Raw genomic sequence first — 16,530 nt, 5'->3', positions numbered from 1 at the left:
AAATTCTATCTTTCATAAAAATGAAAAACAGAAACGATAACATTTTCTGTCCATAAGGTTGGCGAAAACTTTATTTTTTCCAGCTTTATCTAGGAATAACTGACAATTAAGAACTGCATTATTGGGCAGCACAGGTGGCTCAGTGGTTTAGCGCCACCTTCTTTCCAGGCCGTGGTCCTGGGGACCTGAGATCGAGTCTCATGTCAGGCTTCCTGCATGAGGCCTGCTTCTCCCTCTCTCTGCCTGTGTCTCTGCCTCTGTGTGTGTGTCTCTCATGAATAAATAAATAAAATCTTAAAAAAAAAAAAAAAAGAACTGCATTATTTAAAGTGTATGACTTTAGGGTAGCCCGGGTGTCCCAGCTGTTTAGAGCCGCCTTCGGCCCAGGGCGTGACCCTGGAGGCCCAGGATCAAGTCCCACGTCGGGTTCCCTGCGTGGAACCTGCTTCTCCCTCCACCTGTGTCTCTGCCTCTCTGTCTCTCATAAATAAATAAAATATTTTTTAAAAATAAAAATAAAAAGTATATGCCTTTAAGCACTTTGATGCCTAGGTGGCTCAGCGGTTGAGCGTCTGCCTTTGGCTCAGGGCATGATCCCAGGGTCCCGGAATTGAGTCCCACAATGGGCTTCCTGCATGGAGCCTGCTTCTCCCTCTGCCTGTCTCTCTCATGAATAAATAAATGAAATCTTTAAAAAGAAAAAGAGAGAGAGAGAGAGAGAAAGAAAGAAAGAAAGAAAGAAAGAAAGAAAGAAAGAAAGAAAGAAAGGGAGAGAGAGAGAAAGGAAGAAAGAGGGGAGAGAGAGAGAGAGAGAGAAAGGAAAGAGAAAGAAAGAGAGAAAGAAAAGAAAAGAAAGAAAAGAAAAGAAAGAAAGAAAGAAAGAGAGAGAGAGAGAGTATAATGTGATGGTTTGAGGGCAAAACTTTTTTAAGATTTTCTTTATCTATGTGACAAAGAGCACAAGCAGGCAGAGCAGCAAACAGAGGGAGAGGGAGAAGGCTCCTCCTTGAGCAGAAAACCTGATGCAGGGCTCAATCCCAGGACCCCAGGATCACAACCCAACGAAAAGGCATACTCTTAACCAACTGAGCCACCTACGTGCCCTAAAGGCAAAACTTTTATTTTTATTTTTTTAAGATTTTTTTTTTATTCATGAGATGGGGGGGAGGGGTGCAGAGACACAGGCAGAGGGAGAAGCAGGCTCCATGCAGGGAGCCCGACGTGGGACTTGATCCTGGGTCTCCAGGATCACTCCCCTGGGCCAAAGGCGGCGCTGAACCAGTGAGCCACCAGGGCTGCCAAGGGCAAAACTTTTAAAGTAAGTTCAAAGTTGAACAAAATTAATAAAGTACTACTTAGAAAAACGAATGTGATAGATTTAATAGCAAGATAATAAAATATATTCAGGAAAGCAAGTACCTCTTGGAATGTAAAAGGGGAAGTGAGATTAAAGAGGAACACAAAGGAAGCTGTCTTAGTATTGATAATGCTGTTTCTTAAATTGGTGGGTAGATTCGTTACTCCGCATCAAGTATTTTAGTGTGTTACATAAAATATATCTTCTATAATATCTAAAATGGAAGACATATATTATCCCATAATAAAACACTTGAAAAATTAACAATGAAAACCTTTATTTACAGGTGAAGTGGTAAACTAACTAGAATACGAGTTCCAGCAATCTTGGGGTGGAGTCTTTTGGGTTTCCTACGTACAGTATCATGTCATCTGCGAAGAGGGAGAATTTGACTTACTCTTTGCCAATATGAATGCCTTATCTTTTTGTTGTCTGATTGCTGAGGCTAGGACTTCTAGTACTATGTTGAATAGCAGTGGTGAGAGGGGACATCCCTGTTGTGTTCCTGATCTTAGGAGAAAGGCTCTCAGTATTTCCCCATTGAGAATGTTATTTGCTGTGGGCTTTTCGTAGATGGCTTTTAAGATATTGAGGAATATTCCTCTATCCTTACACTCTGAAGAGTTTTGATCAGGAATGGATGCTGTATTTTGTCAAATGCTTTCCCTCCATCTATTGAGAGGATCATATGGTTGTTTATTCTCTTGTTGATGTGATCTATCATGATGATTTTTACCAGTGTTGAACCAATCTTGCATCCCGGGGATAAATCCCACTTGGTCATGGTGAATAATCTTCTTAATGTACTGTTGGATCCTATTGGCTAGTATCTTGTTGAGCATTTTTACATCTGTATTCAACAGGGATACTGGTCAATAATTCTCCATTTTGGTGGGGTCTTTGTCTGGTTTTGGAATTAAGGTGATGCTGGCCTCATAAAACAAGCTTGGAAGTATTCTGTCCCTTTCTATCCTTTGGAAAGGGTTTAGTAGAATAGGTATTATTTCTTCTTTAGACTTTGATAGAATTCCCCTGGGAAACCATCTGACCCTATACTTATGTGTCTTGGGAGGTTTTTGATGACTGCTCCAATTTCCTCCCTGGTTATTGGCCTGTTCAGGTTTTCTATTTCTTCCTGTTCCAGTTTTGGTAATTTGTGGTTTCCCAGAAATGCATCCATTTCTTCTAGATTGCCTAATTTATTGGCATATAGCTGCTAATAATACATTTTTAAAATCGTCTGTATTTCCTTAGTATTGGTTGTGATCTCTCCTCTTTCATGATTTTATCAATTTGAGTCTTTTCTCTTTTTTTAATAAGGCTGGCTAATGGTTTATCTTATTAATTCTTTCAAAGAATGAACTCCTGGTTTTGTTGATCTGTTCTATAGTTCTCCTGGTCACTATTTTATTGAGTTCTGCTGGAATCTTTATTATCTCTCTTTTTCTGCGTGGTGTAGGTTTTATTTGCTGTTCTTTCTCTAATTCCTTTAGGTGTGAGATTAGATTGAGTTTTTTCCAATTTTTTGAGGGACCCTTGTATTGCAATGTATTTCCCTCTTAGGACTGTTTTTGCTGTATCCCAAAGATTTTGAACGGTTGTATCTTCATTTTCATTAGTTTCCATGAATCTTTTTAATTCTTCTCTAATTTCCTGGTTGACCCATTCATCTTTTAGTAGGATGCTCTTTAACCTCCACGTGTTTGAGTTTCTTCCAAATTTCTTCTTGTGATTGAGTTCTAGTTTCAAAGCACTATGGTCTGAAAATATGCAGGTACAATCCCAATCTTTTGGTATCAGTAGAGACCTGATTTGTGACCCAGTATGTGGTCTATTCTGGAGAAAGTTCCATGTGCACTTGAGAAGAATGTGTATTCAGTTGTATTCAGATGCAAAGTTCTATATATATCTGTGAAATGCATTTGGTCCAGTGTATACTTTAAAAAGTCCTTGTTTCTTTTTTTTTTTTTAATTATTTTTTTAAGATTTTATTTCTTTATTCATGAGAGACACAGAGAGAAGGGCAGAAACACAGGCAGAGGGAGAAGCAGGCTCCTCACTGGGAGCCCGATGTGGGACTTGATCCCAGGATACCAGGACCATGACCTGAGCCAAAGGCAGATGCCCAACCACTGAACCACCCAGATGCCCCCCCCCCAAAAAAAATCCTGTTTTTGGTGATGTTCTGCTTAGAATATCTGTCATTTGTGGAAAGTGCCATGTTAAAGTCTCCTACTATTAGTGTATTAATATCTAAGTATGTCTTTACTTTGGTTATTAATTGATATACTTGGCAGCTCCCACATTAAGGGCATAAATCAATGCCCAGAAGTAAGTGGCGTTTCTATACACTAACAATGAGACTAAAGAAAGAGAAATTAAGGAGTCAATCCCATTTACAATTGCACCCAAAAGCATAAGAGACCTAGGAATAAACCTAACCAAAGAGGTAAAGGATCTATACCCTAAAAACTACAGAACACTTCTGAAAGAAATTGAAGAAGACACAAAGAGATGGAAAAATCTTCCATGCTCAGGGATTGGAAAAATTAATATTGTAAAAATGTCTATGCTACCCAGGGCAATTTACACATTCAATGCAACTCCTATCAAAATACCATGGACTCGGGATCCCTGGGTGGCGCAGCAGTTGGGCGCCTGCCTTTGGCCCAGGGCGCGATCCTGGAGACCCGGGATTGAATCCCGCATCGGGCTCCCGGTGCATGGAGCCTGCTTCTGTCTCTGCCTCTCTCTCTGTGTGACTATCATAAATAAATAAAAATTTATTTAAAAAAAATACCATGGACTTTCTTCAGAGAGTTGGAACAAATAAGATTTGTGTGGAATCAGAAAAGACCCCAAGTAGCCAGGGGAATATTGAAAAAGAAAACCAATGCCAGGGCATCACAATGCTGGATTTCAAGTTATACTACAAGCTGTGATCATCAAGACAGTGTGGTACTGGCATAAAAACAGACACACAGATCAATGGAACAGAATAGAGAACCCAGAAATGGGCACTCAACTCTGTGGTCAACTAATATTTGACAAAGCAGGAAAGACTATCCACTGGAGAAAAGACAGTCTCTTCAGTAAATGGTGCTGGGAAATTGGATAGCCATGTGCAGAAGAATGAAACTAGACCATTCTCTTATACCATACACAAAGATAAACTCAAAATGGATGAAAGATCTAAATGTGACAAGAATCCATCAAAATTCTAGAGGAAAACACAGGCAACACCCTTTTTGAACTTGGTCACAGCAACTTCTTGCAAGATACATCTATGAAGGCAAGAGAAACAAAAGCAAAAATGAATTATTGGGACTTCAAGATAAAAAGCTTCTGCACAGCAAAAGAAACAGTCAACAAAACTAAAAGACAACCTACAGAATGGGAGAAGATATTTACAAATGACATAGCCGATAAAGGGCTAGTATCCAAGTTCTATAAAGAACTTATTAAACTCAACAGCAAAGAAACAAACAATCTAATCATGAAATGGGCAAAAGACATGAACAGAAATTTCACCCAAGAAGACATACACATGGCGAACAAGCACATGAGAAAATGTTCCACATCACTTGCCATCAGGGAAATACAAACCAAAACCACAATGAGATACCACTTTCACACCAGTGAGAACGGTGAAAATTAACAAGACAAGAAACAACAAATGTTGGAGAGGATGTGGAGAAAGAGGAACCCTCTTGCACTGTTGGTGGGTTCCTTACCACCAACACTCTGGAAAGGACACTCTGGAAAACTGTGGGGGTTCCTCAAAGAGTTAATAATAGGGATCCCTGGGTGGCTCAGAGGTTTGGCACCTGCCTTTGACCCAGGGCCTGATCCTGGAGACCTGGGATCGAGTCCCATGTCGGGCTCCCTGCATGGAGCCTGCTTCTCCCTCTGCCTGTGTCTCTGCCTCTTTCTCTCTCATGAATAAATAAATAAAATATTTAAAAAAAAAAAAGAGTTAAAAATAGAGCTACCCTCCGACCCCGCAATTGCACTACTGGCGATTTACCCCAAAGATACAGATGCAGTGAAAAACCAAGACACTTGCACCCCAATGTTCATAGCAATGTCCACAATAGCCAAACTGTGGAAGGAACCTCAGTGTCCATCGAAAGATGAATGGATAAGATGTGGTATATGTATGCAATGGAATATTACTCAGCCATTGAAAACGGCAAATACCCACCATTTGCTTCGACATGGAGGAAACTGGAAGGTATTCTGATGAGTGAAATAAGTTAATCGGAAAAGGACAAACATTTATGGTCTCATTCATTCGGGGAATACAAAAAATAGTGAAAGGGATTAAAGGGGAAAGGAGAGAAAATGAGTGGGAAAAATCAGAGAGGGTGACAGAACATAAGACTCCTAATTCTGGGAAACGAACAAGGGGTAGTAGAAGGGGAGGTGGCAGGGGGATGGGGTGACTGGGTGACGGACACTGAGGGTGGCACTTGACGGGATGAGCACTGGGTTACTATATGTTGGCAAATCGAACTCTGATAAAAAAAAAAAAAAAACAACAACCTAGAATATGCTAAGAAATAATGTGGCAGGGGGAGGAGATACAGATAAAATTGGCCATGTGACAATGACTGCTGAAGGTGGGTAATGAGTTTAAGAGGATTTATTATGCTGTTCTGGTTTTATGTTGAAATTTTCCATATCAAATAATAAAAAAGGGTAATTCTTCCATATAGTAAATCAAAATGTCACATTGACCTCAAGTTCTCATTCCAATTCAGGGATACTAATACATGTGAAATATTCTTTCTACCTACAGTCTTTGTAAGTCATAGTTAATGCACAAAATATTGCCTATTGCCATTCACTCTAATCATGAGTGATAAGTAAAATGAATAAGTAAAATGACAGGGCTCCTGGATGGCTCAGTTGGTTAAGCAAGTACCTTCGGTTCAGGTCATGATCTCAAGTCCTGGGATGGAGCCCCACAGTGGGCTCCCTGCTTAGCAGGGAGTCTGTTTCTCCCTCTCTCTCTGCCTCCCCCGATGCTGCTCATGCTCTCTCTCAAATAAATAAATAAAACAAAAAATTTTTTGTTAAATAAACAAATACAGAACTCAATTAGAAACAAACAGAAACTTGAGGCATCTGGATGGCTCAGTTGGCTAAGTGTTCAACTCCTGATTTTGGCTCAGGTCATGATCTCAGGGTCGTAAGATTGAGCTGAGTGTCAGGCTCCATGCTGAGTGTGGAGCTTGCTTAAGATTCTCTCCCCCTCTTCCTTTCCCCCCACGTGCTTTCTCTCGCTCTAAAATAAATAAATAAATCTTTTTTAAAAAATTTTAAAAAGGAAAGAAAAGAAACAAACAAAAACTTCAGCTCTGGTTTAAAAACAATGAAAAAGAAACATACAAAAAAAAAAAAAAAAGAAAGAAAGAAAGAAAAAGAAAAAGAAACATACGTCGATGCATCTCCCGGTAAAGAATAGTCAGTGCCTGTAGAGAGTTGTCATCTGTGGGTTCAAGGGCTGCCACCTCCTGTGCCAAGGTGAAGGCTTCTTCTTGCTTTCCAGTTCTCTGTAAACCAATTGCCTTTAAAACCTGAGACAAAGGAAAAACAAATTACTTTTAAAAGGACCGAAATGAAAATATGAGCCAAATCTCCCTGCTCAGTGGGGAGCCTACTTCTTCCTGTCCCTCTCCCCTGTTCCTGTGCTGTCAAATAAATGAAATCTTAAAAAAAAAAAAAAAAGCGCCGAAGAAGGCCAACTTGAAAATAAAAGATAAGCTGTAAGGTATGTCTACATTGCTAATCAAGTAAACCATATTTCACTAAAACTATCAGCAAATCAAGATTCTTTTCTATTTCAGTCATATTAAGAAGGTACAACAGGGGCACCTGGCTGACTCAGTCTGAACAGTATACAACTTTCAATCTCAAGGTTGTGAGTTCAAATGCCATATTGGGCATGGAGCCTACTTAAAAGATGAATAAATAAAAGGCACAACAGTGCTTAAAAAAAAAAGTCTATCAAAATAAAAAATTAAGTTAGCTAAGTTATATCCAAAATATCCAGAGAAATAAATAGCCAGCTTTTAATTAAATATTATTTATGGCATTTAAGTAATCAGAAAAATAAATGGCTTAGAGAGGCACCTAGCTGGCTCAATCAGTGGAGCGTTCAATTCTCAATCTCAGGGTTGTGAGTTCAAGCCCCATGTTGAGTGTAGAGATTGCTTAAAAATAAAATCCTTAGGGGCACCTGGGTGGCTCAGTTGGTTAAGCATTCAACTCATGGTTTCAGCTCAGGTCACGATCTCATGGGTCCTGGGACTGAGTCCCAGGTAGGGTTCCAGGCTCAGAGGGCAGTCTGCTTGAAGATTCTCTACCTCTGCCCTGCCCCCAACTCATGCACTCACACATGTATGCACTCTCTCTCTCTAATAAATAAATCTAAAAAATAAAAATAAATAAAATGAAATCTTTTAAGGGGTGCCTGGGTGGCTCGGTAAAGCATCTGACTTTTGATCTGAGCTCAGGTCTTAATCTCAGGGTCATGAATTCAAGTTCTGCATTGGGCTCCACAATAGGCATGGAGCCGACTTAAAAAACAAAACGATGGGATCCCTGGGTGGCTCAGCAGTTCAGTGCCTGCCTTCTGCCCGGGGTGTGGTCCTGGAGTCCCCGGGATGGAGTCCCATGTAGGGCTCCCTGCATGGAGCCTGCTTCTCCCTCTGCCTATGTCCCCGGGGCATGGTCCTGGAGTCCCCGGGATGGAGTCCCATGTTGGGCTCCCTGCATGGAGCCTGCTTCTCCCTCTGCCTGGGTCTCTGCCTCTCTACTCCCCCATCTCCTCTCTCTTTCATGAATAAATAAAATCTTAAAAAAATAAAAATAAAAACAAAACAAAACCTGAAAAAAAAATTAACCCTGAAAAAATAGAGTCACTAAAGAGATTTAAAATCTTTTCTCAGGGATCTCTGGGTGGCTCAGCAGTTTAGCGCCGCCTTCAGCCCAGGGTGTGATCCTCGGGTCCCAGGATCGAGTCCCACATCGGGCTCCCTGCATGGAGCCTGCTTCTCCCTCTGCCTGTGTCTCTGCCTCACTCTCTCTCTGTCTCTTGTGAATAAATAAATAAAATCAATCAATCAATCAATCAATAATAAATAAATGTATGTATGTATGTTATTTTCTCTTTCAAGATTACAATATATAACCCACCAAAAGTAACTCAAGAGCAAATGAACTTACCTTAGCACAATGAAGATCCTTATGTTTCTTCAACAATTTATCTGCTTGCTGAATTGCCATTTTATTATTACCATTATCAAGATAATCTATGAAAACAAATTATGATAGTTATTATATTCCTTCAACAAATATGAAAAATGCATAGGCTGGTATGAGATTTTCTTTTTTTTCTTTTAAAGATGTTATTTGAGTGCTCCCTTCAGCAGCACATATACTAAGATTTTATTTATTTGAGAGAGAACAAGTAGGGAGATGGGCAGCAGGAGAGGGAGAAGCAGACTCCCTGCTGAGCATGGAACTTGATGCAATGCTCCATCTCAGGATTCTGAGATCGTGATCTGACCCAAAGTCAGATGCTAAAGTAACTGAGCCATCCAGGTGCCCCGCTATGTTTCATAAGGTATTTTAATTCAGTATTAAAAACATCACAGTGCCAATTTTAACTCTAAATGGCTAGGATAGTCCAGAATACAATCATATATTCCTATAGTCGTATCTCAGACCTGTTATAAAATTGTGTTAAAGCGGGACGCTTAGATGGCTCAGTAGTTGAGCGTCTGCCTTTGGCTTAGGGCATGATCCCGGAGTCCTGGGATGGAATCCCACATCGAGCTCCCTGTATGGAGCCTGCTTCTCCCTCTGCCTATGTCCCTGCTTCTCTCTGTGTTTCATGAGTCAACAAATAAAATCTTAAAAAAAAAAAAAATGTGGGGAAAAAAAGGAATCACTGTGCCTAGGTGGCTCAGTCTGTTAAGCTTCTGCTGTTGGCTCAGGTCGTGATGAGATCGAGCCCTGAATCAAGCTCCCCATTCAGCAGGTAGTCTGCTTCTCCCTCTCCCTCTGCCTCCAAATCATGCTTGCTCTCTCTCAAACAAATCTTGAAAAAAAGAAAGGAATCAATTATTATCCAAAAGTCTAACAAAAGCAGAGATTCATTTCCAGATGAGAAGATATAGAAGAAAATGAGAAGTATCATAAATAGGAAATGATGGTAGCTGCCAATTCTAAATATGGAAAGATGACTAAACAAGCCAGTCCACAACATGCTACTACTACCAGGTCCCTCTTTGCTCATCAAAGTCAGTGTAGGAGCAGATGAGGCATAGATAACCGAAAATCAATTATGGATCAAATGCTGGTGAGTACAGGGAGCAATAGCACCTCTCAGTGCTGCTGGGAAGGTAAAATGGTACAGTAACCTTGGAAGAGTCTGGCAGTTTCCTCAAACACTAAACATACTCTACCATTTGGTCAGCAATTGAGCTCCTTCATATCTATCCTTATAATAAGCTGAAAATTTACCTCCACACAAAAAAAACCTGCACACAAATGTTTATGGCAGTTTTATTCATAACTACCAAACCTTGGAAGTAACCAAGATTTCCTTCAATGGGCCAATGGATAAACAAATTATAGTACATCCATACAATGGAATATTATTCAGATAAAAAGAAATGAGCTATCAAGACACAAACACACAAAACACAGAGGAACTTTAAATGCATATTGCTACATGAAAGAAGCCAATGTGGCAAGGCTACATAATATATGTAGCCAATTATACAACATTCTGGAAAAGGCAAAAATTATAGAGACAATACTACAATCAATCAGTGGTCACCAGAGGGATGAAAGGGTAGAGCACAAGAGATTTTTAGAGCAGTAAAACTATTCTGTATGATACTGTAATGATTGGGTATAGGTCATCATACTTATGTCAAAACCCAGAGAAGGTACAACACAAAGAATAAACCCTAATGTGAACTAGTAAACTATGGACATTAGTTAAAAATAACCTATCCTGGGACACCTGGGTGGCTCAGCGGTTTAGCACCTGCCTTTGGCCCAGAGTGTGATCTTGGAGTCCTGGGATGGAATCCCACATCGGGCTCCCTTGCATGGAGCCTGCTTCTCCCTCTGCCTATGTCTCTCTGCCTCTCTCTCTCTGTGTGTCTCTCATGAATAAATAAAATCTTAAAAAATAATACAATAAAATAAATAAAAAATAAATAAAAATAACCTATCCCAGGGACACCTGGTGGCTCAGTGGTTGAGTGTCTGCCTGTGGCTCAGGTCGTGATCCTGCAGTACTAGGATTAAGTCCTGTGTCAGACTCCTCACAGGGAGCCTACTTTTCTCTCTGCCTATGTCTCAGTCTCTATTTTTCTCATAGTCTTTAAAAAAACACCTGGGTGGCTCGGTGGTTGGCCAACTGCCTTCAGCTCAGGTTATGATCCAGGGGTCCTAGGATCAAGTCCCACATCGGGCTCCCCAGAAGGAGCCTGCTTTTCCCTCTGTCTATGTCTCTGCCTCTGTTTCTCATGAATAAATAAAATCTTTAAAAATAATAATAATAACCTATCCTATTGGCTCTGCAACTGAAACAAAGTACCACACTAAATTAAGATGTTAACAACAGGGGAAACTGGGGGGGGAAGATATTGGACCGCTACTTTTCACTCATTTTTCTGTAAACCTAAAACTGCTCTAACAAAAAAAGCATATTAATAAAATGTGTGTACATATATACAAGCAATATACTGCATATATATTGTATATATAATTGTAACTATATACATACACTATATAAATGTGTATACATATGTATATATATAAAAGCAAAGATTCAGTTCCAGAGAAGGAAAGTGAAAAGTGTGCTAAGTGGAAAACAATGGTGGTAGCTGTCAATTCTAAACATAGAAAAAAGGATGAATGCCGGCCAATTCACAATCTACTACCTCCTATGGTCCCACTCTGTCCATCAAGGTCCAAGAGGGACAGAGGAGGCATAAACAATTCAAAATAATCTATGGCCCTGGTGGCCCAGAGTATCCCAAATAACAGAAATAGACGATTTTACCTAAAGAATTCAATTTTCCTCCAATGAATACCTGACTAAAACTTAAAACAGACAACCACATGAACCCATGAGTTTTTCTTTTTTTTCTAAAAGCACACAATCTTAGGCTAAACAGTCAAATATCTAACACTAGTTTTCTTAAATAACTCAGTCAGTATGCCATCATTTGTCCTTACAGAACAAGAGATATTTCAGCTCAATAAAGAACACTTTCTCTTCCTAATAACTTGATGCTGATCTCTTTCTGAGTCAGTTCTAAGTTAATTCTGACTCATTCCTGCATGACTCCAAGTTCTCAGAGCACACCCTGGAGCCTTCTCAAAGAGTAACTAAACACCCTTGATGAGACCCCAGCTCCGAGGATCTGCACACAAATGGATGAGACCAGAGATCAGGACTTAAAAGGGTACCTTACCTGCCCATGCCCTCTTCTCTGGGAATAGTTTTCATTGTCTCTACTGCAGGGGTAGTACTGGATAACCATGTCTAGACCTTGTAACTACACCCAATGGGGTGGATATTTGACCCAAGGGTAAGTCAGGTTTCTCCCTGGTAAACTGTAACTGCAACACTGAGTCACAAAGCCAGAGTTAGTAAACTATGGGGAACCTCATTTTGAGTCTGACAATACCAGTGGCAGCTCCAGAATTTCCATTTTGAAGGTCACATCTTGGTGTGGCTATAAACCCAACATGTTGGGCCCTGGATGAACTGATGAGTAAGCAGAAATAAAACAGTTTGAAGAAGCAAGCAGAAAATAAACACACACAGATAAAAGCAGAGATGAAAATAGGTTTAGATCCTGACAGTTCTCCAATTTCCATCAAGCCCTGAATATATTCCTGCCCTATGCTCCTACAAGGGTTTATAGCTAGTCCTTTTTTTTAATAATTTTTATTTTTTATTCATTTATTCATAGAGACACACAGAGAGAGAGAGAGAGAGAAAGAGAGAGAGGAGAGAGAGGCAGAGACACAGGCAGAGGGAGAAGCAGGCTCCATGCAGGGAGCCTGACGTGGGACTCGATCCCAGGTCTCCAGGATCACGCCCTAGGCTGCAAGCGGCGCTAAACCACTGCGCCACCAGGGCTGCCCCCAAGTCCCTTTCACTTGAGCTTGTGTCAAGTGTTTCTGCTCCTTGCACCCACAAGTTTTAACTGAGACATTCCACTACATTGAGCCAGTCTGCTATTATCCAGGCTCCCCGTTTCTGGATGCCTAGACAAGAAAAATCTATTTTCATTTTACATTACTGACTCTGAAATATAAATTATGTAACTCTTGGAGAAAACAGGCCAATAAAAAAGATATCCCAGAGCCCCTGGATGGCTCAGTCAGTTAAGCCTCCAATTTGATTTTGGCTGAGGTCATGATCTCAAGATCATGACACTGAGCCCCTCCTCTGGCTCTGTCCGGGGCATGGAGCCTGCTTATGATTCTTTCTCCCTCTCCCCACTCCTCTAAAAAAAAAAAAAAAATTAATTAAAAATAATAATAACTCTGTTTTTTTAAATAAGTTTGTTTTAAAACTTACTCAAGAGTGGGGCACCTGGGTGGCACAGTTAGCTGAGCATCCTACTCTTGGTTTTGGCTCAGGTTGTGATCTCAGGGTCTTGGGATCAAGCCCTGTGTCGGGCTCCATGTTCAGCACAGAGTGTGCTAGAGTTTCTCCCTTTCCCTCTGGCTCTCCCAGTGCTCGCTCGCTCATGCTCTCTCTCTCTCAAAATAAATAATTTTTTTTTTTTAAAGAAACTTGTTCAATAGTTAAACTGTGGTTTGACCATGAGGATTAGTGCTGTTCCCTTAACAACAAGAGTAAGCCAAAAATCAGCATCACAAATCAGGCATAGGAAACAGTAAGATGATGATGTAAAGGTGAAAGCAATGTTTGCAAAGCAAAGGTACCACTCTGAGTGGAATATTTTTATGATCCTTGCAGTCAGCACTAGATAACTAACACTCTGAGAACATTATCTCTTCCAATGTTTCCCTTGTATTTAAGAGACAGTCTCTTGGGACGCCTGGGTGGCTCAGCAGTTGAGCATCTGCCTTTGGCTCAGGGCGTGATCCCAGAGTCCTGAGTCCCACATCAGGATCCCTGAATGGAGCCTGTTTCTCCACCCTCCCTCTGCCTGTGTCTCTGCCTCTCTGTCTCTCATAAATACATAAATTTAAAAAAATAAATAAATAAGATTTTAAAGTAATCTCTACACTCAACATGGGCTCAAACTCACAACCCCAAGATCAAGAGTCCATGCTCTTCTACCAACTGAGCCAGCCAGGTACCCCACTGATTTATTACTTTCTAATTTTTTTTTCTTTTAACAACAAAGGGAGAGACTTCAGACTCAGAGCTTCACAAATATATCAGAATCTTTTTTTTTAAGATTTTATTTATTCATTCATGAGAGACAGAGAGACAGACAGACAGACACAGGCACAGGCAGAGGGAGAAGCAGGCTCCATGCAGGGAGCCCAATATGGGACTTGATCCTGGGACACCAGGATCACAACCCGAGCCAAAGACAGACGCTCAACCACTGACCCATCCGGGTGTCCCACAAATACCAAAATCTAGTTAAGACATTAACACCACTGTTTTGCTTTCATTTTATTTTACTGCTTTGTTTTCTCTGCACAAGTGACAGGTCCTCCATTAATAATAATGAAATAGATTATTTTAAAATAAATTTAAGTTAAAAATCAACTTAGGAAAAAATAGAAAAAAATCAACTTAGAGAAGAATATTAAGTAAACAATAGTACAGGTAATACTATAATAAAGCTATAATCATCAGACTGGATAGGAGAATGGTGGAAATTTGGGAAATACTGGGTTAAATCATTGGCAAGAGATGATCAAAATCTGTTGAATGAGTGAACTAGCCACCTTCCTGGGCAACAATTTGAAGGAAGGAAGAAGGAAGCTTACACATGCAGACAGCAGTAGGCCCTGACACATGCAGGCCTACCTACTTGCCCAGTAGAAGAGGCCCTGGGATTGATTTGTTCAATCATACTTAGGGATACTGAAAGTATGGCTCAGTCTATGGAGAATGCACCTCTTGACCTCAGGGATCATGAGTTCGAGCCCCATATTGGGCATAGAGCTTACTTCAAAAAAGAAAGATTAGTCTTGCCAAAAAAAAAAAAAAAAAAAAACCAACAACCAACAAACAAAAAGCCTTTACACTGTGTGTTCTTGCAACTGTTGTGAAAGCCTGTGGAGCAGCCAAAATGACAACGTGGACTGTTTCCACCTCCTACAAGAGCTTCAAAGACTACTAAAGATATTGCTCCAATTTAGAAAAAAAGATTGAATACATCATAGCTCCATCTTTGCTTAAAATTCTAAATGCTTTAGCATAGGAGCCTTGCTTTTACCAATACAAACTGTAGGTGAAACATTCCCTCAGTCAACAAATTTTGTTAAATACCAACTAAGCACAAAATGGCTGGGAGGGCTTAAATTTAAAAATGAATGATGCCTCCTAACGGATCACCTCAAAGCCTACATTTGCTGCTCCCTTTTCAACTATTTCCCCTAGAGTATTCAGAGCTATTGTTTTTAAACTGCAAGCCTGATCATCTCACTCTACACTAATTAAATCTCTTCAGTGCTTCCCACTATCTCTAAAACAAATTTCAAAATTCTTAAAATTGCTTACAAAGCTGAGTCTCATCTCACCAGTAGAGCAGTGTCTGCACTGCAACCACACAAGCCTTAACTTAGGTCCTCAGGTGGAGCAAGCTCCTTTTTACACACTCCCATCATTGCCTAACTAACCTCTGCTCTTCTTTCATTCAAAGTAAAATGTCACTTCCACAGGGAACCTTTTCTTGTCTTGTCTCCAACAGCTCAGATACACATATATTGTATGCACTCAAGGGAACCTACATTTTTCCTTCAAAGCTCTTAACACAGGGCACCTGGGTGGCGGCTCAGTGGGTTAAGGATCTGCTCAGGTCATGATCCCAGGGTCCTGAATCAAGGGCCACTGCTTCTCCCTCTTCCTCTGCCCCACCCTTCGTTCCCTCTCACTCTCTCCCCCTCAAATAAATAAATATTTAAAAATTTTTTTTTAATTTATTTATTCATGAGAGACATAGAGAGGCAAAGAAGCAGGCTCCCTGCAGGGAGCCCGATGTGGGACTCAATCCCAGGACCCCAGGATGACCTAAGCCGAAGGCAGATGCTCAACTACTGAGCCACCAGGCACTCCATAAAAACACCTCTTAATCATTACACAAGTGTAATGATTATGGGTACCATTACTTTTCAGAAATCTGTTGAAACTACAAGCTCCTTGAAAGCAGAAACCATGTCTCTGTTGTGCTGTTTGGTACTCACTCATTCCCTGAATCTAAATTGTGCCTAGCACATATTGGGCCCTCAATAATATGGTGAATGATAAAAAGAATACAGAAACAAAAAGGGAGAAAAGGCAGTCTTCTAGAAATTGAGTAGTCTATCAGGAAAATGAAAGATATGTGCATACAAAGTGACTACAACAGGAAGTTCAAAGAATCAATTATTAATGATGACTTCATGCTATTAAAATATTTTTCAAAATCTTGCCAACTAATTTTTTTTAAAGCTTTCTCTTTTTTTCAAGTTTTATTTAAGTAATCACAATGTGGGGCTCAAACTCACAACCCTGAGATCAAGAGTTGCATGTTCTTCCAACTGAGCCAGCCAGCACCCCCCCCAACTAATTTTAAGGAGGTTCCATGCCCAGCATGGTGCCCAATGTAGGGCTCAAATTCACAACCCCAAGATCAAGACCTGAGCTAAGACCAAGAGTTGGACATTCAAACGACCCAGTCACCCAGGTGCCCCAACTAATTTTTTTAAGTAACAAAAGGAGTGCAAGCCATGGTTAATAGTAAGTAATAATAAAAAGAAAAAATCCAAACAGTTCATAAGGGCATAACATGAAAAGCAAGTCTCTTAAGCCTACCTTATGCTCCCATTATGCTCTATGTATTCTTCTAAGAATTTTCTGTGCATTAAAATTTCTTTTAAGTCTAAAATACTTTTAGAAAGTAGAAGTCTAAGTCAGGCCTTTTTAAATGGTCATA

At 40.2% G+C, this 16,530-nt stretch overlaps 1 protein-coding gene across 1 annotated transcript in view; it reads right to left on the bottom strand.

Moving 5' to 3' along the window:
- Positions 1–16,530, bottom strand: part of NAA25 (N-alpha-acetyltransferase 25, NatB auxiliary subunit) — a 77,325-nt gene that overhangs the window by 56,048 nt on the left and 4,747 nt on the right. Inside the window, exons 2-3 of the mRNA XM_055321859.1 lie at positions 8,591–8,676; positions 6,801–6,939 (exon numbers count right to left, since the gene is read on the bottom strand). Coding sequence (XP_055177834.1) covers positions 6,801–6,939; positions 8,591–8,676 — 225 coding nt within the window. The remainder of the gene's footprint in view (positions 1–6,800; positions 6,940–8,590; positions 8,677–16,530) is intronic.

The sequence above is a fragment of the Nyctereutes procyonoides genome, unplaced genomic scaffold, assembly GCF_905146905.1.
Source record: "Nyctereutes procyonoides isolate TBG_1078 unplaced genomic scaffold, NYPRO_anot_genome, whole genome shotgun sequence".
NCBI classification, from domain to species: Eukaryota; Metazoa; Chordata; class Mammalia; order Carnivora; family Canidae; genus Nyctereutes; species Nyctereutes procyonoides.
This window is presented reverse-complemented; position numbering and strand designations above follow the sequence as displayed.